The sequence below is a fragment of the Heliangelus exortis genome, chromosome 2 (assembly GCF_036169615.1).
Source record: "Heliangelus exortis chromosome 2, bHelExo1.hap1, whole genome shotgun sequence".
In the NCBI taxonomy this organism is placed as follows: Eukaryota; Metazoa; Chordata; class Aves; order Apodiformes; family Trochilidae; genus Heliangelus; species Heliangelus exortis.
The window spans coordinates 1,219,247-1,242,949 of NC_092423.1; the positions used below are offsets into that span (position 1 = coordinate 1,219,247).

Sequence of the window (23,703 nt, forward strand, 5' to 3'; positions counted from 1 at the left end):
CTTGGGGATTTAGAGCCCTTTGCTGAATCCCTTGGTCAGGCTGTGGAGTCCTCACCCCTCCTCATTCCTCCTTGGGGGTTCCCATCCTCTCTGTGTCCTTTTTAATGAACCTCATGTCTGTGCAAGGCCTCTGCCACTGCCTGTGTCTGGTTGTTGGGATGGGGATCCACCTTACAACCTTGAACTTTGTAGTAATCCCACCCCCCAAAAAAACCCAGAATCATGCCATGGGGCTGTGGAAACTCATTGGGGAAACTGATACGTGGGGATGAGTTCTGTCCTGCACTTTCTCATGGCACTAAGAGTTAACTGCTTCTGTCCAACCCTCACCTGTTGAGATACCACCAGAGCACAGCCCAAAGGTGGCTGATGCCCAAGATGAAGCTGGCAGGGTGATGCTTTCCATGGAAGGGGGATGGATAAGCACCTTGGAGAACCTGGTCACCCCATGGCTAGTGAGCTGGGTGCCTTATCCACCACTTCCAAGCTCCTTTGAAAGCTGGTTTGGTGGTGGAACCTCTGGAGTGCTGGATGGGGGGGGGTGTGGGAGGGTCTGAAACCTGGTAACTTAAGCTATGTCCTCTCCAGTCTTGCTGAAGACCCCCTTGTAATTTCAACCATTTCCATCTAGCTTCTCAGGGCAGCAAGGAGCTGACCATGTGTCTCCTTTTCTCAACTCCATTTTCAACTCCGGGCTGAAGAAGGGAGAGGACATAGAAGAAACAGGAAGATGGTTGGGAAGCTGGATGATGCATGAGCAGTATAATAGGTGAAAAAAAGAGGACAGAGGTGGTTAACTCATTGATGCCCCGACGTTATTTTGGTGAAAAAATCCCAACTCCTGGCATGAAAGGATTAAGTGAGCTCTTTTTTTTATACCTCTACACACAGGACTCCCGAGTCCTCGCCTTCCAGGGCTCCAACACTCCAAGTCCATAACTTCCAAGGAGTGTTGGCCACTGCTCCACACCCCTCACAACACACACTCACACTCCCCAGTGGGGGGAAGTTTTCAGCCCGGGCTCGTGCCCACCGTTCCTGTTCTCCAAGGAAGGGGTTCACACCTTGCCCCGGGCTGAAAACTCACCCTGGGTGGCAAAGGTTGCTTGGTGGGCACCCAAGGAAAGGGTGTAGCTGGTGGTTCAACCTGGTTCTTCCAGGTGTCTTATCCTGCTCCAGCTGGAGGATGGTGCTCAGGTAAGGCTCCATGGACTGATCCATACAGCCAGTCCCATGGTGGAGGTGACACATGGCATGGTGGCCAGCAGACACTGTGTTCTCCCCTCTTGGCAGCACAGGGTGAAGCCTGGCAAGCTTTGCTCAACATCCTTTTGATGGTTTAGGATTCAGAAGCCCAGGCTGAGGGACAGGAGAGCACTTTATGGCTTCAAGCAGAGCACGTGCTTTAATAGGATTGGGGTTGCAGGGTCACCAGACCTCTTTCCTCTCTGTTATCCCAAAGGAAGCTCTTGGGGTCCTGGGCACTACCCAAGCTGTAGGCTTCTTGTGGTGACCCATCCATCACACATCTAAAGCCTGTCCTGTGGTGAGCCCATGTCCTCTGCTAACTGAGTAAAGGCACGTGGACACCAGAGGCATGGCAGCCCTGCAGAGCATCCCACACAGGGGTGAGCTCTGCTTCAGCTGGGATGGAGCTTTTGGCATCTTCCTCCAGGCCTGGACAGGCAGGGGATGCCCTCACCTGGGCAGAGGCCATGTGGGAGCTGCAGCTCTGAGCCCTTAGGAGTTGGAGAAGGTCTTTTTTTTTAAGAAAAACCTTTGGAAAGACCCAAGTGTCTTGGGTTTCAAAGGTTTGACTTGGACATTTGTAGCCTCCCAAGTGTTTAGCAGTGACTTGGACTTCAAAGCTGAGGTGTTACCCCAATTTTGGCCAAGGTCTTCCCCTGAGAGAAGTCTTTCCAAATCCTCCCTGAAGCATCTTGACAGGACAGCCCCATGCAGGTTCTCTGCCTCTCCTCTGCCATCCTGCAGCCACTGCCTCTCCCTCCAGCAGGCACACGGCAGATTTTAATTAGTGAGGCTCCTAATTTGTTGTAACTTAGAGCAAGGAACAGTTGGGGGAAACAATAGACACTGTGAGCAGCCAGGCTCTTCTTTGTGGTGGGGTTTTTTTTGGCTTTTAAGCAAGGACATTGTGGCACTGGTCCTTTCTCTTGGTCTCCTCTGTCCCTTGGTGTTGTCGGGATGGGGGGGGTGCAGTGAGAAGCTGTTGAGAGAGGGAAGGAGGGAGGAGAGCAAGGAAGAGGTGGAAAATCCCCCCTGGTAGGGAGTGGATGTGGTTGTGTGATGCTTCTTCAACCAATTAACAACAGAAGTTCAGAGTTAGGTGAGACATCAGGATCTGCAGCTCTTGGCTCTGAGCACACAAGTTCTGCCAACTCCTGGCAGGCTGCAGCTTTAGGTCCAGGGCTTTCCAGCTCTAGGTCCAGGTGTGGGATTCATCTCCTCTGGCCCCAGGACAAATGTGCCTGGTCCCCTGATGAGTAAGAGAGGTTCTGAACATGGGTGAGCAGCTGGGCTGGCAGAGGTCAGCACAGAAGAGCTGGCACCCCTTTCCCAGCAGTTCTTGGGTTGGTGCAAGCTGAGGATGAGCCTCTGCCTACTTGTGCTGTTGTTCCCTCTGCCCATCGTTGGTGTCCATTGGTCTTCTCCAGTTTAGTCCCATAAAATCCAAAATAATTGGCAGCTTAGGGATGGGTTCTTGGAGGGGTTTTCATAGGGCCCAGTCTTCCTTTCCTACCCTTTTATTCTTTGAGTCTTGAGACCATTCTGCAGCTCTTCCCTCTCCCAAGCCAGGGGTGGGTTTGTGTCTGCAGCCAGGCAGCCTGAATCCTGGGTGCTTTTTTTTTTTTTTTAATTTTAATTTCTAGAGTATCACTTTTCTTTCTGTATTTAATTTGCTGTGTAACTCATTAACATTTGGTGGGGAAGGTGGAGAGCCCTTGGGGCTCCGCTGCGGTTCCGCACGCTCAAAGCCAGCAGCTTCTGATTCCAAAAATAAAAGAGGCTTTTCTTTGGAGTTCCCCTTGCCCTGCAGCTGGTTTGACCACCATCTGGTTTTCATGGAGCAATTTTGATGACTTCCTCTGCTCATTGCTGGCTCAAAGTCTCTGCTGCCTCCATCTTCACCAGGCTCATCCTGGAGGCATCGAGCCGATCCGTAGCTCTCTCCAGCAAGATGGATGCTCCTTCTCTGGTCAATAATTATCTTGTCTTTTGAGCTACCTGGACCTTCATGAGGGCAATCCCAGTTCCTGGGATGGATGCTGCCCTGGGTTGACTCATTTTTCCCCTCTGGTGCCCCCTGTCCTTGTGTAACTTTCAGAAGATGCTTTCTCCTGCCTAGGGAGGGCAGATGCTTTCTTGCCCCTTGCACATCTTTGACCTCAAAGCTTCAGCTTGTTGGAGGACAAGTCTTAGGAGGGGCAGCTGAGGGACTGGATGAGCTTTTGTCTTGCCTTCCCACCCAAACCACTCTGGAATTCTGGGCTTCTATAATCATCAGGCAGTAACAAGTGATGGGACAAGAGGAACGGCCTCAAGTTGTGCCAGGGGAGGTTTAGGTTGGAGCTGGGGAAGAATTTCTCCCTGGAAAGGGTTGTCAGGGCCTGGCCCAGGCTGCCCAGGTCTCCTCCTATTCCCATTGACCCTTTTTTCCAGTAGTTTCCCATTGTGTGTCCTGTTATTTCATGGGACAAATAATTTTAAGTGGGGGGGAGGCTGGTCTAGCAGGTCCTGGAGTTCTCTTTCACCCATCACCTCATGGCTTGCTGTGCTCCTCATCACTTCTTTCCTGCTGGTGGGAACATGGCATGGAGTGATGTTCTGAACAAGCTGCTTGATCTGAGAGTGAACTTTTGGGGGGAGGGTGAATGTCAGAGAGGGAAAATACAAAGAGAAGCCTCATTGCTGGTGGGTGCTTTGGGTCAGCAGCAGCTGCACTCGTGGTCTGCTCCTTCCCAAAAGGGGAAAAACCATCCCTGGACAATGAGTCACTCACATCAGAGAAGCTTTCTTTTCCCAGCTGGCTCCTTCTGTATCCCTCCCACCCCACACAGGGTGCAGCTCAGCTCCTGCCTTGTTTCTTTTCATTTCAGTCAAACCCCACTATGTTTGGGGTCTTGTGATTGGGGTCTTGTGATCCGTAGCCAACGTGTCATCAATTAAGAGCAATTAAAAAAGGGCTTTTTTGCAGCTTTGGTCACAGCATCCACGTTTGCAGCCACTTCACACCACATCTGTTGGCTGAGTTGGCTTCAAGCTCTGAAGGTATTCAAGCCAAACAGGTATTTTTCTAAATGAAAAAAAAAAAATTGGCCAAAATTACGTCTATTTTTAACTTTCAGCCCCTCTTTAGAAGTGGTTTTGTCTTGCCAGCAGACCACCATTGGCTTGCTTCTACTTTCATTGATTTCACCAAAGAAAAGAGATTTTCTGGGCCCATGGGGCATGGGTTGGTTTTTTATTTTGTTTCTTAAAACAATTAAAGTGAGACTTTCAAACCTGGACTCTCGTTAACTCCAGTGCCAACCAGTGATGCCATCAGGAGCTACTGGGCAGAGACTCTGGGCTTTCAAAAAACCCAGGTGGGATTTTATGGAGCAGATGAACATTGGAGAAGGTTGAGAGTTGAGTCAAGGGAAAGTTTTGTATTTCTGAGCATGGGGGAGTTCTAAAAACCCAACCAGCTGCAGCCTTCCCTGCCCCAGGAGCAGTTTTATGCAGATTTTCCTCCCCTCTGTATCATCTTTGCCTGAAATTAAAGGATATTTTGGTTCTCCAGGGAAGGTCCTTGGTGGTTTTGCCCCCGAGGCTTCAAGTAGACAAGGGAGACATTGTCAAGGAGACAATGGGTGCTTGGTGTTGGGATGGATGTTCTGATGGTCATGGCCTTGGGGAGGTGGCTTGGCTGAGGTTTCTTTAGCACTGACTTTTATGGATTCATTGTCTTCTAGTTTTGCAGGGGGGATGGCCCAGAGTTTCTCTGGTTTGGTTTCTTTGGTCTTAATTCCTTCCCTCTGACCATCCTGGGCATGTTCAGCTTGCCAGTAGCTGGTTCCTCACCTTCTGCTCCAACCAACTGGATGTTCTTGGGAGCTGCTCAGGAAGGGTCAGAGCAAGGGTTGGTTGGGATGAAAGCAGAATGTGGGTGGTTGGTAATGCTCTGTGCAGGCATCATTCACCCAGTCAGGCTCATTGACACTTGGAGAATCCCAGAAAGTGAGGTGGGAAGGGACCTCCAGGCCCATCTGCTCCAACCCTTCTCATATTATTGTTGATCTGAGGTGTCTCAGCACCCCTGGAGCTGAGACTTCCAACTTTCCCAAGTGGGGGAATCCCCCCCTTCCCCTGGGAGACCATTCCAAGGTCTGACTGTCCTCAGGGGGAAAAATTTTCCTCTGGTGTCCACTGGGAATGTCCCCAGGAGCACCTTGTGCCCATTGCCCCTTGTCCTGTCCATGGGACTCCTTGGACACAGGGAGTCTCCAGCTGCTTTGGAGCCCCCTCTAAGCACTGAACATGGGCAGAAGGTCTCCCCTGAGCCTTCTCCTCTCAGGCCTGAACAAACCTCAGTTTTCTCAGGTGCTCCACACCTCTGATCATCCTCGTGGCTCTTCTCTGGCCCCTCTCCAGCCTGCCCACATCCTTTTTGTACAGCAGGGCCCAAACCTCAACACAAAAATATCCCAGGTGTGGTCTGACAAGCCCTGAGCAGAGTGGGATGAGGACTTCTTTGTCTCTGCAGGTGATGCCCTTGGGGATGCAGCCCAGCAGCCTCTTGGCTCATCTTGAGCCACCAAGACCCCCAGGTCCCTTTCCCCAGGGCTGCTCTGAACCAGGTGGATCCAGTGGAGTGTCAGAATTTAAGATAAAACCCAAAACACTGTGGTGCTGCTCCAACTCCCTTTGTGATCTGGAGGGAAGGATCAGCCCCAGGGTGCTGAGTTGGCTGCTGCAGGAGAAGGGGTGCTGGGTGTTGGTCACTGAGCTCAGAGCATTCAGCAGGGGCTTGGTTAAAGGGTTTTTTACTCAGACTTGGGAAGTGGCCTCCTGCTCCTTTCCCTGGGGGTGCTTCCACATCAGCTTCTGATCCAGGCAACATCCCAGGAAATGGGATGGGCCCCATCCCTGATGGAGTTGGTGGGTGCTGGGGGAAGCCCAGGGCTTGTCCTGGGGAGCCCCAAGGTGGGTGAGCAGCTGATGGCCACCAGGGCCTCCTCTGTTTCTCCAAGGTGGTGAAATTAGGGTCCTTGTAGGATCCTGGAGTGTGTCAGGTTGGAAGGACCCATAGGGGTCATCAAGTCCAACCCCCTGCTTCCTGCTGGGACTGCCTAAAACTGCCTTGGAGAGCAGGATGGGTCCCATGGGAGGTCTCCAGGCACCTCACAGTGGTGTCCCTAGAGCACAGGTTCATGTCTGTGTTCAGCTCTCTGCCAGAACAGGGGTTGGTGGCCTTGGACACCCCAATAGAATGAGGCTCAGGTGGCATCTGGCACTGGGGGAACAGCATGGCTGACAAAACCAGAGGTAGAAAAGCACACCTTGGCACCTGGAGGGTGGCTTGTTTAATTCCAAAGATTTTTTTTTAAGCTTCCATCAGAGTTCAGGTGCTTGTAGCCCATGGGTGGGATGAGCAGCTTAGGTCCCACACTCCTGCCCTTAGCACTTGGCTCAAGAAGGCCCTAAACTCATCAACACAGAGGCAATGTAGAGAGAAAACATGGCAATAATTTGCCTAAACCAAGCACTTTCCTTCAAGAGCCCCATTTTTGGGGCTTTCTTTGAAAATGATTCTTGGACTTTTTGATATTCAGCTCCTTGTTATGCTCCTTGCAGCCCTGGAGGTTTTGGGGTGGTTCTTGGGGTGGGGCTGAAACTCTTGACCATGTTTGTGACTTGCTTTGCAGGAGGTCTACAGGATCCCCAAGAAGAGTCAAGCAGAAAAGGAGAGCAGTGGTAGGTACTCAGCATTTTCCCATGGCTCACTCCCTTCCTACAAAACCACTTTGGTTTTCCTCTTCTGGGATCATGGAATCAGAGAATGGTTTGGGTTGGAAGGGACCTCCCAAGGTCCCCCAGTCCCAGCCCTGCAGTATCAGGGACACCCTCACCCAAATCAGGGTGCTCAGAGCCTCCTCAAGCCTCACCTTGAACATCTTCAGGGATGAGGCCTCAACCCCCTCCCTGGGCAGCCTGGGCCATTTTTCCACTCGTGGGAAAGAACTTTTTCCCAACATCCAATCTAAATCTGCTCTAATTCTCTATTCCTCATCCCATCCCTCCAGACCCTTGCACACAGCCCCTCTCAGCCTTCCTGTAGCCCCTTCAGACACTGGAAGGTCTCTATGAAGACCCCTTGGAGCCTTCTCCAGGCTGCACAACCTCAGCTCCCTCAGCCTGGCTTCCTAGGATGGCAAGAGGTGTTCTCCTTCCGTGTCCCTGTCATGGGAAGCAGCTCCTGTGAGGAGAGGAGATGTCTGAGCTGGGGCTGAGGGCAAACATCACCCTGAGGCTGAGATGGGGCACCCTGGGATGTGTTGGGGTGTGTTGGCTGATGGGTTGGGCTGCATCAGCTTTAAAGGTTCCTTCCAACCCAAACCTCTGATTTTTCTGGAACTGCAAGAGGGGGAAGCTAGAAATATGCTGACTGCAACAGTCCAGTTGGTAACTGGTCACCAGTGGGCTCAGTTTGGGGCTGGTCCTGTTCAGGATGATCTGGATGAGGGGAGTGAGGGCTTCCTGAGTGAGTTTGCAGCTGACACCAAGCTGGGTGGGGGTGTGGATCTGCTTGAGGGTAGGAAGGCTCTGCAAAGGGACCTGGGCAGGGTAGGGTTGGACTGGACATGAGGAACAAAAACCTTCAGAGAAAGAGAGGGGTCAGAGCCTGGAATGGGCTGCCCAGGGAGGTGCTGGAGTCCCCATCCCTGGAGGTGTTCAAGGGTCACTTGGAGGTGGTGCTGGGGGATTTGGGTTAGGGGAGAACTTTGTAGGGTAGGGATTGGGTTGGACTCAGTGATCCCAAGGGTCTTTTCCAACCAAAGATTCCATGAATCTGTGATGGGCTGGACCAGTGGGCCAAGGTAATGAAATGAATTTTTAACCTGGGCAAGTGCTGGGTCCTGCTCTTTGGTCACAACAACCCCAAGTTACAGGCTTGGGGAGGAGTGGCAGGAAAGCTGCCAGGCAGGAAAGGACCTGGGGGTGATGGTTGGTACCCAGCTGGATAGGAGCCAGCAGTGTGCCCAGGTGGCCAAAAAGGCCACCAGCATCCTGGCTTGGATCAGGAATGGTGTGGCCAGCAGGAGAAGGGCAGGGATGGTGCCCCTGGGCTGTGTTCAGTTCTGGGCCCCTCACTCCAAGAAGGACATTGAGGGGCTGGAGGGAGTTGAGAGAAGGGCAAGCAAGTGGGGAAGGGTCTGGAGAAGAAATCTGAGGGGCTTGGGAATGTTGAGTTTGGAGAAGAGGAGGCTGAGAGGAGACCTTCTTGCTGTCTGCAGCTCCCTGAGAGGAGGTTGTAGGGAGGTGGGTGCTGGGCTCTTTGGCCTTGGCTGCAGGGCTTGGGATGCTCATTCCTTTGTTGAGGAGCTCCAAGCCTTGCACTTCCCATCATCCTGACTGCCATCCTTGGGGAAGGGTCTGGAGGACAAATCCTGTGAGGAGAGGCCTTGGGAACTGGGAATATTTAGTTTGGAGAAAATAACTGGGAATTATTTCTATAGCTATATTTATATATAGTATTTATATGGAGAAAAGAATTGGGAATATTTAGCTGGGAGCTCCACAGCTCCCTGAGAGGAGGTTGTAGGGAGGTGGGTGCTGGGCTCTTCTCCCCAGGGAACAATGAGAGGAGCCCAGGGAATGGGCTGAAGTTGCCCCAGGGGAGGTTTAGAGCAAATCTGAGGAAGGATTTCTTTCCTGAGAGAGCAGTCAGGGATTGGAATGGGCTGCCCAGGGAGGTGCTTGAGTCCCCATCCCTGGAGGTGTTTAAAACCCATGGAGATGAGGAATTTTGTGACATGCTCAGGTGGGTGATACAGATATTGATATATAAATATAATTTATTTTTGGGGGGATGCTGAGGGTTGGATCCTGGAGGTCTTTTCCAACTGTGGTAATTATGTGAATGACAAAAACTCTGTTTTTCCCTCATTTCCCCCCCCACAGCTGATCGTGGCAGGGAGGCTGCTGGCCTCAGGGATCAGACTCCTACTCCCAAGAACCCCATCCTGAGCCGGGAGCCTGAGAGGCAGAGCCAGAGTAAGGAGAAGAAGAGAAGGAGAGATTCCTTATCCCCTCCCTCCTCAGCCTACGAGAGGGGAACGAAGAGGCCAGAGGACAGGCAAGTTGGGGGCACCAGGGGTGGCCTGGCTGAGGGTGGGAGGGCTGGCAGGCTCAGGTCTGCCAGAATCCTGGGTGAAAATTCATGGAAAAACGATCCTGGTCATCCTGAAAAACACCCAGAGATGGGAAAGGACATTTTTCTCCTGGAGGCAACCCTTGTGCATGGTGGGATCAATTCCCTGCCCAGAGCTGATGGATCCTTTTGGATAAGGGCCTGGAGTGATGGGATGAGGGGAAGGGTTTGGAGCTGGGAGAGGGGAGATGGAGAGGAGATCTTGGGCAGGGAGGGAGGGAGAAATTGTTTGGGGTGAGGGTGCTGAGCCCCTGGGTGCCCAGGTTGCCCAAGGAAGCTGTGGCTGCCCCATCCCTGGCAGTGTTGAAGGTTGGATGGGGCTTGGAGCCCCCTGGGCTGGGGGAGGGGTCCCTGACCATGGCAGGGGGGGCACTGGGGGGGATTTAAGGTCCCTTCCCACCCAACCCAGTCTGGGATTTTGGGATGCTGTGATCATCAGGCAGTAACAAGTGGTGGGACAAGAGGAACTTTTGGCACAACTCAAGTGGTGCCAGGGGAGGTTTAGGTTGGAGCTGGGGAAGAATTTCTCCCTGGAAAGGGTTGTCAGGGCCTGGCCCAGGCTGCCCAGGGCAGGGCTGGAGTCCCCATCATCCCTGGAGGGGTTTCAGAGCAACCCCTGGGGATGTGGGGATGAGGGACATGGGCTGGGGGTGGCCCTGTCAGGGATGGGGGAAGGGGTGGACTTGGATGATCTGAAAGCTCTTTTTCAACCAAAATAGTTCTCTAAGAGTCAAGATAAGGGCTGGGTAACTCCAGCATCTCAAGTAGTTGGATGGTGTCAGAGGCAGCAAGAATCCCAAGGAATTTCCTTCCAAGAAGTCACTTTGCCCTTGTCCCGTTTTAAATTCGATCTAAAGCCACTTTGTAATTAGGAAACAATCAGTGGTGAGTCAGCCAGACAGGGAAACTTCTGTCCTGGTGTTGTGCTGGATTAAAGCTTCTGGATTTAAAAAAAAAGAATTAAAAAAATAAGGCTGAACTCTGTAAGCCTGGAATTAAGGAGCTGAGGGATGGAAACAGCCCTGAGGTCTGGGGGTGGGACTGGAGCTGAGTAACAGCACTGCCTCGAGAGATCTGAAGCAGGAGGGGAATAAAGAGCTTTAATTTTGGAGTTATTTGAATCAGAACAAATGATTTTGCAGACAAGGAGCCTCCTGCTTGAGCTCTTCCCTCCTGCTGCTGTGTCCTTGCCAGCGTCCTTCTCCCTTTGTTCTGGGAAGGGTTTATAAAGCCCAAAGAATTCCAGAGGTGGAGAGGAGGAGCAGAGGAAGCACCAGAGCATCTCCCTCAGTTCTCTGGTGCTTTCCCTCTCTTGTCAGCTCCCTGGGAACAACTTTTGGTCCTGCTGTGGCTGTGGGGGTTGGATTGAAGGAATTCAGAGCCCCTTCCATGCCCTGATATTCTGTGGTGCTGTAACTGGAATGACTGCACTTAAACTCTTCAGCAAGGGTCACAGCAGCTCCTTGGAGCTCCTCTGGAGCTTCAGCTCTGGGAGGGGATTCCCCCCCCTTCTCTGCTCTGCTGAGCCCCCCCTGCAGTGCTGTGCCCAGGTCTGGAGTCCCCAGCACCAGAAGGACACAGAGCTCCTGGAAGGTGTCCAGAGCAGAGCCACTGAAATGCTCAGAGGGCTGAGCAGCTCCCTGGGAAGCCAGGCTGAGGGATTGGGGTTGTTCAGCCTGGAGAAGAGGAGGCTCCCAGGTGAGCTCAGAGCAACCTTCCAATATCTGAAGGGGCTCCAAGAAAGCTGGGGGAGGGCTTTGGACACGGGGGGGTAGGGAGAGGAGAAGGGAAATGGGTTAAAACTTGGAGAGAAAGGGGAGATTGAGGTTGGAGATGGGGAAGGAATTCTTGAATTTGAGGGTGGGGAGACATTGGCCTCAGCATCTGTGTTAGATAAAAACCTGAGGCTCTGGGGAGACCTTAGAGCAGTCTTCCAGTACCTGAAGAGCCCACAGAAAAGCTGAGGAGGGACAATTTACAAGGGCCTGGAGTGACAGGATGAGGGGGAAGAGTTTCAAAGTGGAAGAGAGGAGATTGAGTTGAGATATTAGGAGGAAATTCTTCCCTGTGAGGGTGCTGAGCCCCTGGGTGCCCAGGTTGCCCAAGGAAGCTGTGGCTGCCCCATCCCTGGCAGTGTTGAAGGTTGGATGGGGCTTGGAGCCCCCTGGGCTGGGGGAGGGATCCCTGACCATGGCAGGGGGGGCACTGGGGAGGATTTAAGGTCCCTTCCAACCCAACCCATTCTGTGATTCCAAAGCCTTCTGTGTTGGTCTTGCTTTGGGAAGCTGTTGTGCAGAGGCTCCAGCACAAGTCTGGAGAGGGCACCCTGCTTATTCTGCCCTCTCCTCAGGTTCTCTGTTGGTTCTGGAGATGTTGTGCCCCCTCCATTGCTATCTTGGTGCTCCCTAGAAGGTTCTCCAGACCATTTCTGCTTCACGTTTGCATTTTCATGAGCTCCAGCACTGCCCCAAAGCTGCTCAGTCCACTGGGCTGTAGCTTATCCTCTGCCCTGGCTCCTTGCTTATGGGTGACAGAATCATGGAATGGGTTGGGCTGGAAGGGACATTGAGGATCATTTAGTTCCAGCCCCTTTCCATGGGCAGGGACATCTCCCACTAGACCAGGTTGTTCCAAGTCTTATGGAACCTGGCCTTCAGCACTTCCAGGGATGGGGCAGGACCAGTTGGTGTTTCTGTCTGAGCTGCTGTGGTTGGTCAGGACACGGAGACCTTTCGATGCAGAGCTCCTGCTCTTGGGCATTTGGCTCCCCCTGGCTCTGCCACCACTGGTGGTGACCCCTTTCCTTCCAGAGCCCTTGCTGGTTTCTGAGCTTCTGTCAGGGTTTAACACTGGGCTGGCAATTAAACCCAATCACAGATTCTCTCTATTAATCTCTCTCTCCTCCCTGATAAAGAAAGGAGAGAGAATAAGGGAGAGAGACTGATGGGTTGGGAACTAAACTACACAGCTTGAATGAAACAGGAATGATAAATAGGAGAAATGACTAAATCTATACAAATCTACAGGAAAATTGATCCCAGGTTCCTCCCCCCTTTCCCCCAGTAACTCTCAGGTCACCCCCGAGGCTGCAGGGCAGCCCTGGGAAAGTTCAGGCTGGAATCCTGGGGTCAGCAGCAGTTGGGAGCTGGAGGCAGGAACACACAGATTCAGGCTGGGATGGATCAGGAGCACAGGCAGAGGAAGGGATGGAATCCTCCCAGGATGGCAGGTGAAGGAAGGGAAGCAGGAAAGGCAGGAAGGGCAGGCAGCTGGAAGCTGGAAGCTGGCTTGGCCCTTGTGATACCTCAAATTTCTCCTGAGTATGAGGTGTATGGGATGGAATCCTCTGTTTGGTCAATTCTGGCATCTCTCTTGTCTGTTCCTCCCCAAAGGAGGCTGCAGGTGGGACCTCTTGATTCCTTCTGGAGGGTAAAATGTTCCTCAGAGCTGAGCAGTGTCCTTGGCTCTGCACACCAGGCTCTGGCTGTAACTCCAACCCTGGAGTGTGATCAGTCCCAGAGCAGCCACTGAACAGAAACTTGCTGTTCATTTCAGCAGTGCAGCTCCTGACAAGAGACTGAGCTGAAAGCAAAAGGACAAGACAGAAAATCCCCTTGATCCTGGCCCAAACCAGGACAGCTTCTCACAGAACCTCTTCTCTCTCTGCCCAGGTATGACACACCAGCATCTTCCAAGAAGAAAGTTCGGCTCAAGGATCGCAACAAGCTGTCGACGGAGGAGCGCAGGAAGCTCTTCGAGCAGGAGGTCGCCCAACGGGAAGCTCAGAAGCAGCAGCAACAACTGCAAAACCTGGGGATGGCCTCCCCCCTCCCCTACGACTCCATGGGCTATGGCACCCCCCACCACAGCTTCATTGGCTACCCCCCTGGCTACCCCATGCAAGCCTACGTAGACCCCAGCAACCCCAACGCTGGCAAGGTGCTGCTCCCCACGCCCACCATGGACTCCATGTGCTCCCCGGCCACCTACGAGCACCCACAGACTCTGGTTGGGCACACGGTGGACTCCACCCTCACCACTCCTCAGCCTGTACCAGTAGTCCAACATGTAGCAACCACCATGGAGGTGACGACCCCTCAGTATGTAGCACAAAGCGACACCGTGGTCCATCAAGAAGCCAACGTGGCCGTTCTGCCCGTGGCCACCCCGGGGCCTGTGCAGAGCCAGAGCTATGGGGTCTGGGATTCCAACCAGCAGACTGTAGCTGTACAACAGCAGTACTCACCAGCCCAGTCCCAACCAGCCATTTACTACCAAGGACAGACCTGTCAGACTGTCTACGGCGTCACCTCCCCCTACTCCCAGACGACCCCACCACTTGTACAGGTAAGGGCAGGGTGGGGGCACCCACAGAACACGGAACCCCAGACTGCTTTGGGTTGGAAGAGACCTTCAGGATCATCTACTCCCAACCCCCTGCATGGTCAGGGAGCCCTCCCCCAGCCCAGGGGGCTCCAAGCCCCATCCAACCTTCAACACTGCCAGGGATGGGGCAGCCACAGCTTCCTTGGGCAACCTGGGCACCCAGGGGCTCAGCACCCTCACCCCAAACAATTTCTCCCTCCCTCCCTGCCCAAGATCTCCTCTCCATCTCCCCTCTCCCACCTCCAAACCCTTCCCCCTCGCAGGCTCCCATCCCTCCAGGCCCTTGTCCCAAGTCCCTCCCCAGCTTTCCTGGAGCCCCTTCAGGCACTGGAAGCTGCTCTAAGGTCTCCCCATGGGATCCTTCTCTTCTCCAGCCTCAACACCCCCAACTCTCTCAGCCTGGCTCCAGAGCAGAGCTGCTCCAGCCCTCCCAGCAGCTCCAGGGCCTCCTCTGCACTGGCTCCAACAGCTCCGTGTCCTGCTTACCCTGTACAAACCCATACGTTGTGGTTGTTGAGAACAAGCAGAAATTTACAGCTTGCAGGGCCTTTTTTAAAATATCTTTTAAAAAGGCTTTTTTTTTTTTCATTCTTGGTTCTGGTGAGCAGCCATTTCTGGGTAGGAGCTTCTGCTGCCACTGACCAAGTCAGCTGTAACCCATGGAGCTGTGAGCTCACCTTGTGTTGACTTCTGGAAGGAGGGTCTGGAGCTGTCAGCTCTTTTATGGCTTAAAACAACCAAGACCCCCAACTTCTTTAATGTTCTCTCTGAATTGCCCATCCCTTTCCACCAGGCTGTGCCTGAAGCTCCAAGTGACCATTCTGAGGTGCTGTATTCTTCTCCTGTGTCCTGGGTAAGGACTGTGTTGGTGTTCAGCACCTCAGTGATCTGTAGCTCTTCCTAAAAGCAAGAGGAAGGCAATTGGCTGACTCCTGGGGCAGCTCAGCTGGGATTGGAGTTGTTTGTTCAAACCTCACCTCAGTCCCTGGTTATTCCAGTGGGGTTTGGAAGTTCTCTTAAGAATCATCTGATTGATTGGATTGGAGAAGACTTTTGAGACCCTTAAATGCAACCACCCCCAGCCCATGTCCCTCATCCCCACATCCCCACTTTCTCTGAAACCCCTCCAGGGATGATGGGGACTCCAGCCCTGCCCTGGGCAGCCTGGGCCAGGCCCTGACAACCCTTTCCAGGGAGAAATTCTTCCCCAGCTCCAACCTAAACCTCCCCTGGCACCACTTGAGTTGTGCCCAAAGTTCCTCTTGTCCCATCCCTTGTTCCTTGGGAGCAGAGCCCGACCCCCCCTGGCTCCAACCTCCTCTCAGGGGGTTGCAGAGAGCCAGAAGGTCTCCCCTCAGCCTCCTCTGCTCCAGGATCAACACCCCCAGGGCCCTCAGCTGCTCCTCACAACTTCTCCAGACCCTTCTCCATCTTCTCCAGCCCCTCCTCCATGCTCTCCAGACCTTCTCCTTGTGCTCCAGACCCTTCCCCACCTCCATTCCCTTCTCTGCACACTCTCCAGACCCTCAATCTCCTTCTGCTCCTGAGGACCCCAGAACTGACACCCCCCAATCCTCAAACACATCTCTTCTATTTTTGCCTCCTCCCTTGGATTCCCATCCACGCTGTGTCCTCCAGCAAAGGGTTGGGGTTTTTTTTAGGTGGTTTTTTGGTTTTTTTTTTTTGCTAAATGAAGCTGATTTGGAATTCCCCATCCTCCATTTCAGAGTTATGCCCAGCCAGGTCTCCAGTACATCCAAGGCCAACAGATTTACACAGCACATCCCCAGGGAGTCATCGTGCAGCCACCCACGGCCGTCACCACCATCGTGGCAGCTGGGCAGCCTCAGCCCATCCAGCAGGTGAGGTTTGGTTGGCTTGGAAAGGATGGAGAGACTTTATCTGCATCAGGTTTGGGTTGGTCCGGTTCCCCAGGGGTGCTGGGAAAGTGGGGGTGGTACCAGCTGGAACCCATCCTGCAGGTAAGGTTTGGTTGGGTTGGAAAGGATGAAGAGATTGCATCAGCTTTGGGTCATCCTGGTTCCCCAGGGGTGCTGGGAAAGCAGTGGTGGTACCAGCTGGAGGAGTTTTCCATGCTGGATGTGTTCCTGGTGTTGCTCTCCAGGCTGGATGAGGGCACCAAACCCCATTTTTGAGGATTTTCAGCCCAGATCCTGTCATCTTTGGGCTTTCTGCCAGCACATCCAAGAAGGCTGTGGATGGGGTCTCCATGAGCTGCTTTGACCACTGAAGCTTCCTCAGCATCCACCTCGTGTACTTAAGAGCATGGGTGGCCAATTATTACAAGGCTGGGGTGTGGTGGAGTGGGTGCTTGGGGTATTTGGTGAAGAACAAGGGGAAGACATTGTCCTCATCACTTCTTAGCCTGCAGAAATGTTGGGTTTGAGTTTTACCTCCAACCAAGTCTTTGTCGTGTGGGAAGGAGCTCTCAGGGTGGCTCTGACCACCCTCACACCCACTCATCTCTTCCTCTTCACCCTCATTTTCAGCCAGAACTTGTGGTGACCAATAACCTCTTGGACTTGCCTCCACCATCCCCTCCAAAACCCAAAACAATTGTCCTCCCACCCAACTGGAAAACAGCCCGAGATCCAGAGGGGAAGATCTACTACTACCACGTGGTAACCAGGTGAGCATGGGGGCTGCTTTGGGGCTGGAGTTGGGTTGCTCAGCTGAAGGAGTTGGGTGGCAGAGGAATGGGTGCTCCCCAGGCACCCACTGATGTGCTGCTCATCAGCTGGGGGGCTGAGATGGCTCCAAACCCTTCCTTCACCCCCATAAATGTGGCCCTATCAAAGCAACAGAGACATCATAGAATCATGGGGTGGTTTGGGTTGGAAGGGACCTTAAATTCCCCCCAGTGCCTCCCCTGCCATGGTCAGGGACCCCTCCCCCAGCCCAGGGTCCTCAAAGCCCCATCCAGCCTTCAACACTGCCAGGGATGGGGCAGCCACAGCTTCCTTGGGCAACCTGGGCACCCAGGGGCTCAGCACCCTCACCCCAAACAATTTCTCCCTCCCTCCCTGCCCAAGATCTCCTCTCCATCTCCCCTCTCCCACCTCCAAACCCTTCCCCCTCGCAGGCTCCCATCCCTCCAGGCCCTTGTCCCAAGTCCCTCCCCAGCTTTCCTGGAGCCCCTTCAGGCACTGGAAGCTGCTCTAAGGTCTCCCCATGGGATCCTTCTCTTCTCCAGCCTCAACACCCCCAACTCTCTCAGCCTGGCTCCAGAGCAGAGCTGCTCCAGCCCTCCCAGCAGCTCCAGGGCCTCCTCTGCACTGGCTCCAACAGCTCCGTGTCCTTCTGCTGCTGGGGACCCCAGAGCTGGACCCAGCTTTACCCCAGGGGGGTCTCCCCAGAGGGGAGCAGAGGGGGACAATCCCCTCCCTGGCCCTGCTGCTCACACAGCTCAGCACAGGGGGCGTTTCTGGGCTCTCTGAAGGTTTAAGTTTGAGCATTTTCTTGGGAGTTGGGGGTGTCTGGGTGTCTAGGACACATTTCTTGGTCTCAGTCCATCTTTTCAATGTCCTGTTGGAGTCCTTCCCTCCTACCTGATAAGCTGCACCAACAGGAGACCTTCAAACTTCAGGAAGAAGAAGAAAAACAGTGAAGCAAGGATGAGTGATCTGTGGTGTGCTTTGGAAGTCTGGGTAGGAGAGGAGGAGACTTCATGGGGCTTTCCCTGTGTACCCGGAATGTCTCCTCTGTTCATCTTCTGCAGCTACATCAGAAGCCACTAACTGGATATAATTCTTTTTGAGGAGCACACGATGGAAGAACTTTTCCAGCCCTTCTTTTAACTTTGTCATCTTCCAACAGGATGAGGCCAGTGGAGGAACAGAGATCTTCTTGATATGTGTTCTTATTTTCATATTTCTTTCTTCTTGGCAACCCAACTCGTTGTGGTCCAAGGTCAGGACATTCAGCAGAGACAATGAGGACCTGATGGACCTCGTTGAAATGAGACTTTCATGTTTCTCCTCCCAGCATGGCCTGAAATTAAAAAGCCCTGATGTTGCATACGGGTCAGAAACCTCAAGAAACTCAAACCAGTGGCTTCTTCTGACCCAGACTTGGAGGATTTCTTTGTGTTGAGCTCAAGAATGCCCACCCAGGCCTCACACAGAGTCCAGAGATGCCAAACAGTGGCCACATTAGGTCATCTCCTAACCCAAGCAGGTCTTGAGGTCTGTGTCTTTGCATCTCTCTTCTGTAGTCTGTGAGTCCTCTCACGTGGTGGAAGGTCCTCACCATCCCATGTACTCCCCCTAATCCTGCCAAGGCAGTGCTCTGCCCTGCTGGGCCTTGTTCCTCCTGCTTGGTTTTCCTCCCTGGCACCATCTGGTGTTTGTCCTTGGATGTTTCCCCCTCCCCTCTTCCCACCTTGAGGACATCCAGACCAGTTCTCTCCATCCTTCCTCTTTTTGGGGCTCTTCCCTGGGCCTGATGAGCTCAGGGAAGCCCCAGTGGCTTCTTCCATCCCATTTGAGATGTTTCTCCTGAAATGGTTCTTCCAGTGAGCCAAGGAGAGCTCCATCCCTGCCTTCAGCCTCTTCCAGAGGATGGATGAGCTTTGTGGCATCCACCATCCATCCCTGCAGGCTCCTGCTCATTCTTGGGGCTCTTCTCAAGATGTTTGGTCAACGTCCTTTCCATCAGGTGGCTGAATGCTTGGCTTGAGGTGCTGAGGGCTCTGCAGGAAGAGGAACCTTCCCCCAGGTCTCTGCTGTGATGTTTCCCATCCTTCCACACAGGAATCATCAACCTTTATTTTGTGTTTGTGAGGAGCTTCTCTTGATCCCACCAGGAGGGTCACCAGTGGTGGAAAATCATGATCATTCCCTTTTTTTAAGTTCTTCTTGCTTGGCTTAACTTAAAAGCCATCTCCCTCCTCACCCTCATTGTTAATATCAAGGTGGGGCTGTGGGTGACCCCCTGGTGAGGGTTTCAGTGACTGCTGGAGATCAGATGTCCCAGCTGATGGGACACAGTGAGCTCATGGTGGTCTCTTTACCTCCAGGCAAACCCAGTGGGACCCTCCAACCTGGGACAGCCCAGGGGATGATGCCAGCCTGGAACACGAAGCTGAAATGGACCTGGGCACCCCAACGTATGATGAAAACCCCATGAAGGTACGTGGGCAGTGAGAGAACTCACCTTAAACATCTCCAGGACAGAGCACAGGGCTCAATCCTGCCCCTCAGAGCAGGAGCAGCAAACACTGGGGGTGTCCTTGAGGTTGTTATGGACCTGGGGGGATGATGGAGGGACAGCAGGGACCTGAGCTACACCTTGGTGGCCATCTGACCACGGGGACATCTGCTTGAGTGAAGATTCTCATGGTGCTCTGACATCCTCAGCCTTCTGGGTGTTGGTTGGGTGCAGCCCCCTGGTGCTCCTTCCTTCACCTTTGTGCTCAGCATGGCTTGGGTGAAGGCAGCACCTCCTGGGGGTGGCTGATGGGTGCCAGGTATTGCTGCAGCCTCCTGGGTGGAGATGACCTCGTGGGTGGCCAAAAAAAGAGATGTGGAGGGGAATAATGACAGAATCAGCCCTGGTGAGGCCACAGCTTGAGTCCTGTGTCCAGTTCTGGGCCCCTCAGCTCAGGAAGGAGATTGAGGTGCTGGAGCAGGTCCAGAGAAGAGCAAGGAGGCTGGGAAGGGATCCAGCACAAGTCCTGTGAGGAAGGGCTGAGGGAGCTGGGGGTGTTGAGGCTGGAGAAGAGGAGGCTCAGGGGAGACCTCATCACTCTCTACAACTCCCTGAAAGGAGGTTGGAGCCAGGGGGGGTCGGGCTCTGCTCCCAGGCAGGTATCAGTAAGACAAGAAGCCATGATCTTAAGAATTTTTTCCTAATACCCAACCTAAACCTCCCCTGGCAGAGCTTCAGCTCTGCCAGGGGAGGTTTAGGTTGGATATTAGGAAGAAATTCTTTCCAGAGAGGGTGATCAGACACTGGAATGGGCTGCCCAGGGAAGGGGTGGATTCTCCATTCCTGGAGATATTTCAAAAGAGCCTGGATGTGGCACTCAGTGCCATGGGCTGGGAACCACGGGGGGAGTGGATCAAGGGTTGGACTTGATGAGCTCTGAGGTCCCTTCCAACCCAGCCCATTCTAGGATTCCATGATTCTATGGGTGGGGAGGTGTTGGGAGGGACCTCTGAAGGTGTCCAGTCCAACCCCCCTGCAGGATCACCTGGAGTAGCTGGCACAGGAACATGTCCAGGTGGGGTTTGGATGACTCCAGGGATGGAGCCTCCACAACCTCTCTGGGCTCAAGGTTGAATCAGGACAAACTTGACAGTGGAGGAGCTGGGAGCTCAGGGTGGCTTCCACCACCTTCCTTATCTTGTGGGCTTATCTTGGGGGGGCTGCAGCATCCCCATTCCCCAGCTGTCCAAGGCAGGACAGAGAGGATGGAACTGCTTTTCAAACAGGGTTTGATTTCCAGGGTTTGATTTTTTCCACTGGCCACCCAGAAGAAAAGTCCCAGCAGAAAGGCAGCTGAAAGAACAACTAATATTCCCAATTTACCTTAATTTTGATGTTTTCCATGTGCTCTCCTTGGGTCAAGCCTGGTTTAGCTACACTTGCCTCTTGCTTCTGAGTTGGGTTGCAAATTGTTGGTTGAGTGGGGACACCTTGAGTTCTCACCAGGCTTCCTTGCAGCCTTGAAGGTGATGTTTTAGCAGCCCTAAACTCCCTCCCTTGGTGGGATTTGCTGTGCAAGCCAAAGTTGGGTGGCATGGACCAGCCTTGGAGATCCTGGGGAACATCCCTGTGAGGGGTTGGGTTCTTCTGAGCCAGCAATTGAGGTTCTGCTGGTGCTTTGCACCTTGGGAATCTTTTTCCTGCTGACTTCTGAGGAGCTTGGAAGGAAAGAGGCTCCTGCAAGTGCCTTCACATGCCAGGGTCAAAAACCTGGGGATAAAAAAAGGTGCTGAGGGCCAGGGTGATGCCCAAAGGGTTTCACCTCAGGGCAAACCTGACCTGGCTGCTTCCACCCAGAGATTTCCCCCCAGATCCCTATTTTCGGGTAAAAAACTTCTCCAAGGCCACCACCACCTCATTCCTACATGGCCATGGTGTTGGCTGATCTCCTGCTCAGGAGCTTCTCACTCTCTTTTGAGCCTGAAATCCTTTTCTTTTTGGCCAGGACTGCCCAAAGGTTGGGCTTTTCCTGCTCATGGAAAGAACATTGAATTCCCACACGGGTCCCACCCTGAAATTCCAAGCACATGCCATGGATTTTTCTTTTTGGACCTTCCTCCTCCCAACCCTGCTGGTTTTCCTCTTCTAGCATCCTGCCTGTGCTCCTCCATCCCTACCTCTCCTCTGCAGAGGGTTTGGAAAATGGGAATATCAACAATTTTTTTTTTTTTTCCTATCTTTCAGTCCTCTTTGGGCTTTGGATTATGGGATGGGCTACAGGGGAAGCAGCGTGGTCCTATCAAGGCATGGTAAAGCCCTTGATGAGGAGGTTTTGATGTTAAAATAATGATTCTTAGTCAATATTTTGGGAGTATTTGGGGCATAGTAGGAAATATTTGAGGAGGAAATAGAAAATCTTTGAGGAATGATAAGAAATCTTTTGGGGAAGGTTTAGGGAGTGGTAGCAGAATGGCTTGGGGAAAGTTTTGGGAATGGTAGTAAATGTTTGGAGCACGATAGCAAATGTTTGGGGGGGGGTTGGGGCATAATAGGAAATATGTGGGAGAAGAATAGCAAATATCATAGAATTATGGAGTGGTTTGGGTTGGAAGGGACCTTAAAACTCATCCAGTCCCAACTCCCTGTATGGTCAGGGACCCCTCCCCCAGCCCAGGGGGCTCCAAGCCCCATCCAACCTTCAACACTGCCAGGGATGGGGCAGCCACAGCTTCCTTGGGCAACCTGGGCACCCAGGGGCTCAGCACCCTCACCCCAAACAATTTCCTCCTAATATCTCAACTCAATCTCCTCTCTTCCACTTTGAAACTCTTCCCCCTCATCCTATCACTCCAGGCCCTTGTAAATTGTCCCTCCTCAGCTTTTCTGTGGGCTCTTCAGGTACTGGAAGACTGCTCTAAGGTCTCCCCAGAGCCTCAGGTTTTTATCTAACACAGATGCTGAGGCCAATGTCTCCCCACCCTCAAATTCAAGAATTCCTTCCCCATCTCCAACCTCAATCTCCCCTTTCTCTCCAAGTTTTAACCCATTTCCCTTCTCCTCTCCCTACCCCCCCGTGTCCAAAGCCCTCCCCCAGCTTTCTTGGAGCCCCTTCAGATATTGGAAGGTTGCTCTGAGCTCACCTGGGAGCCTCCTCTTCTCCAGGCTGAACAACCCCAATCCCTCAGCCTGGCTTCCCAGGGAGCTGCTCAGCCCTCTGAGCATTTCAGTGGCTCTGCTCTGGACACCTTCCAGGAGCTCTGTGTCCTTCTGGTGCTGGGGACTCCAGACCTGGGCACAGCACTGCAGGGGGGGCTCAGCAGAGCACAGGGGGGGGAATCCCCTCCCTTAAGCAACTTCTGTGCTGCTTTTGATGCCCCCAGGACCTGGTTGGTTTCTGGGCTCCAAGCACACACTGGGGGCTCACACTGAGCTTCTGCTCCACCCCCAAGTCCTTCTCCTCAGGGCTGCCCTCAATCCTTTCTCCTCCCAAACTGTGTTCATCCCTGGGGTTGCCTCCTTTGCCTCTCCCTTGACTCTGTTGAACTCCATGCAGTTTTCAGGAACTCACTCACTTCTCCCACCTGTCACAAAATCAGGAGAATATTTGGGGAATAACTGCAGGTATCTGAGGAACAGAAATACCATTTCTGCTTCTCTCCTCACCTCCCCTAACACATTTTGGCACTGAGTTTTCTTCCCATTCCATGGGAAAGGATTTCTCCTCAGCTGCCAGCCCATGGCAGTGACTTCACTCCCTGCTTTCCCATCACCCCACCTGGTGAAGGGCCAAGATTTGGCTTCCCCTTCCCTCTCCAACCCCCCAGAAGGACCATTACCCCCTTCCAGGTCACCCTCAACTCGTGGTGGGAAACAATGGAGCCTTTCCATGGCTTGAAATTCCAGGAGCATTAAATCCCAAGCTTAATCCAGCCACCCTGGGCTTGATTTTTGAATTTAATTCCTTTTATCTACCCACATCTTTATTTGGCCATTGCCTTTCCTGAAAGCTCCTCCAGACCCCCCCTCTGGCTGTGCTGAAGCTGATCAGAACATTCCCTGAGGCTTCCATGAAATTCCTCTTGTCACACATGGGAACTAAACCCCCTGTGAGAGACATCCAGATGGAGAAGGGATCAGTGATGGAGGTGGGATTGGTGGAGGAGGAGAAGTTGGAGATGGAGAAGAGGTTGGAGATGAAGAAGGGATTGGTGATAAAGAAGGGATTGGTGGGGAAGAGGTTGGAGATGGGATCAGGGATGGAGAAGGAGTTGGTGGGTGAGAAAGGGTCAGTGATGGAGAAGAGGTTGGTGATGAAAAAAGACTTAATAGTATTGGGAGCAGTGATGGAGAAGGGATTATGGAGATGGGATCAGTGATGGGGAAGAGGTTGGACATGGAGAAGGGATTGGTGATGGAGAAGAGGTTGGAGATGGGATCAGTGGTGAAGGGATTGGTGGTGGAGAAAGGATCAGTTATGAGGAACAGGTTAGAGATGGAGAAGAGATTGCTCATGGAGATGGGATCAGCCATGGAGATGGGATCAGCCATGGAGATGGGATCAGCCATGGAGATGGGATCAGCCATGGAGATGGGATCAGTCATGGAGATGGGGTCAGTCATGGAGATGGGATGAGTCATGGAGATGGGGTCAGTCATGGAGATGGGATCAGTCATGGAGATGGGATCAGTCATGGAGATGGGGTCAGTCATGG

At 53.0% G+C, this 23,703-nt stretch overlaps 1 protein-coding gene across 1 annotated transcript in view; it reads left to right on the forward strand.

Annotated features, from left to right (window-relative positions):
* Positions 1-23,703, forward strand: part of SETD2 (SET domain containing 2, histone lysine methyltransferase) — a 72,355-nt gene that overhangs the window by 42,868 nt on the left and 5,784 nt on the right. The window contains exons 13-18 of the mRNA XM_071734502.1: positions 6,930-6,978; positions 9,187-9,361; positions 13,108-13,783; positions 15,550-15,684; positions 16,333-16,472; positions 18,861-18,972. Coding sequence (XP_071590603.1) covers positions 6,930-6,978; positions 9,187-9,361; positions 13,108-13,783; positions 15,550-15,684; positions 16,333-16,472; positions 18,861-18,972 — 1,287 coding nt within the window. The remainder of the gene's footprint in view (positions 1-6,929; positions 6,979-9,186; positions 9,362-13,107; positions 13,784-15,549; positions 15,685-16,332; positions 16,473-18,860; positions 18,973-23,703) is intronic.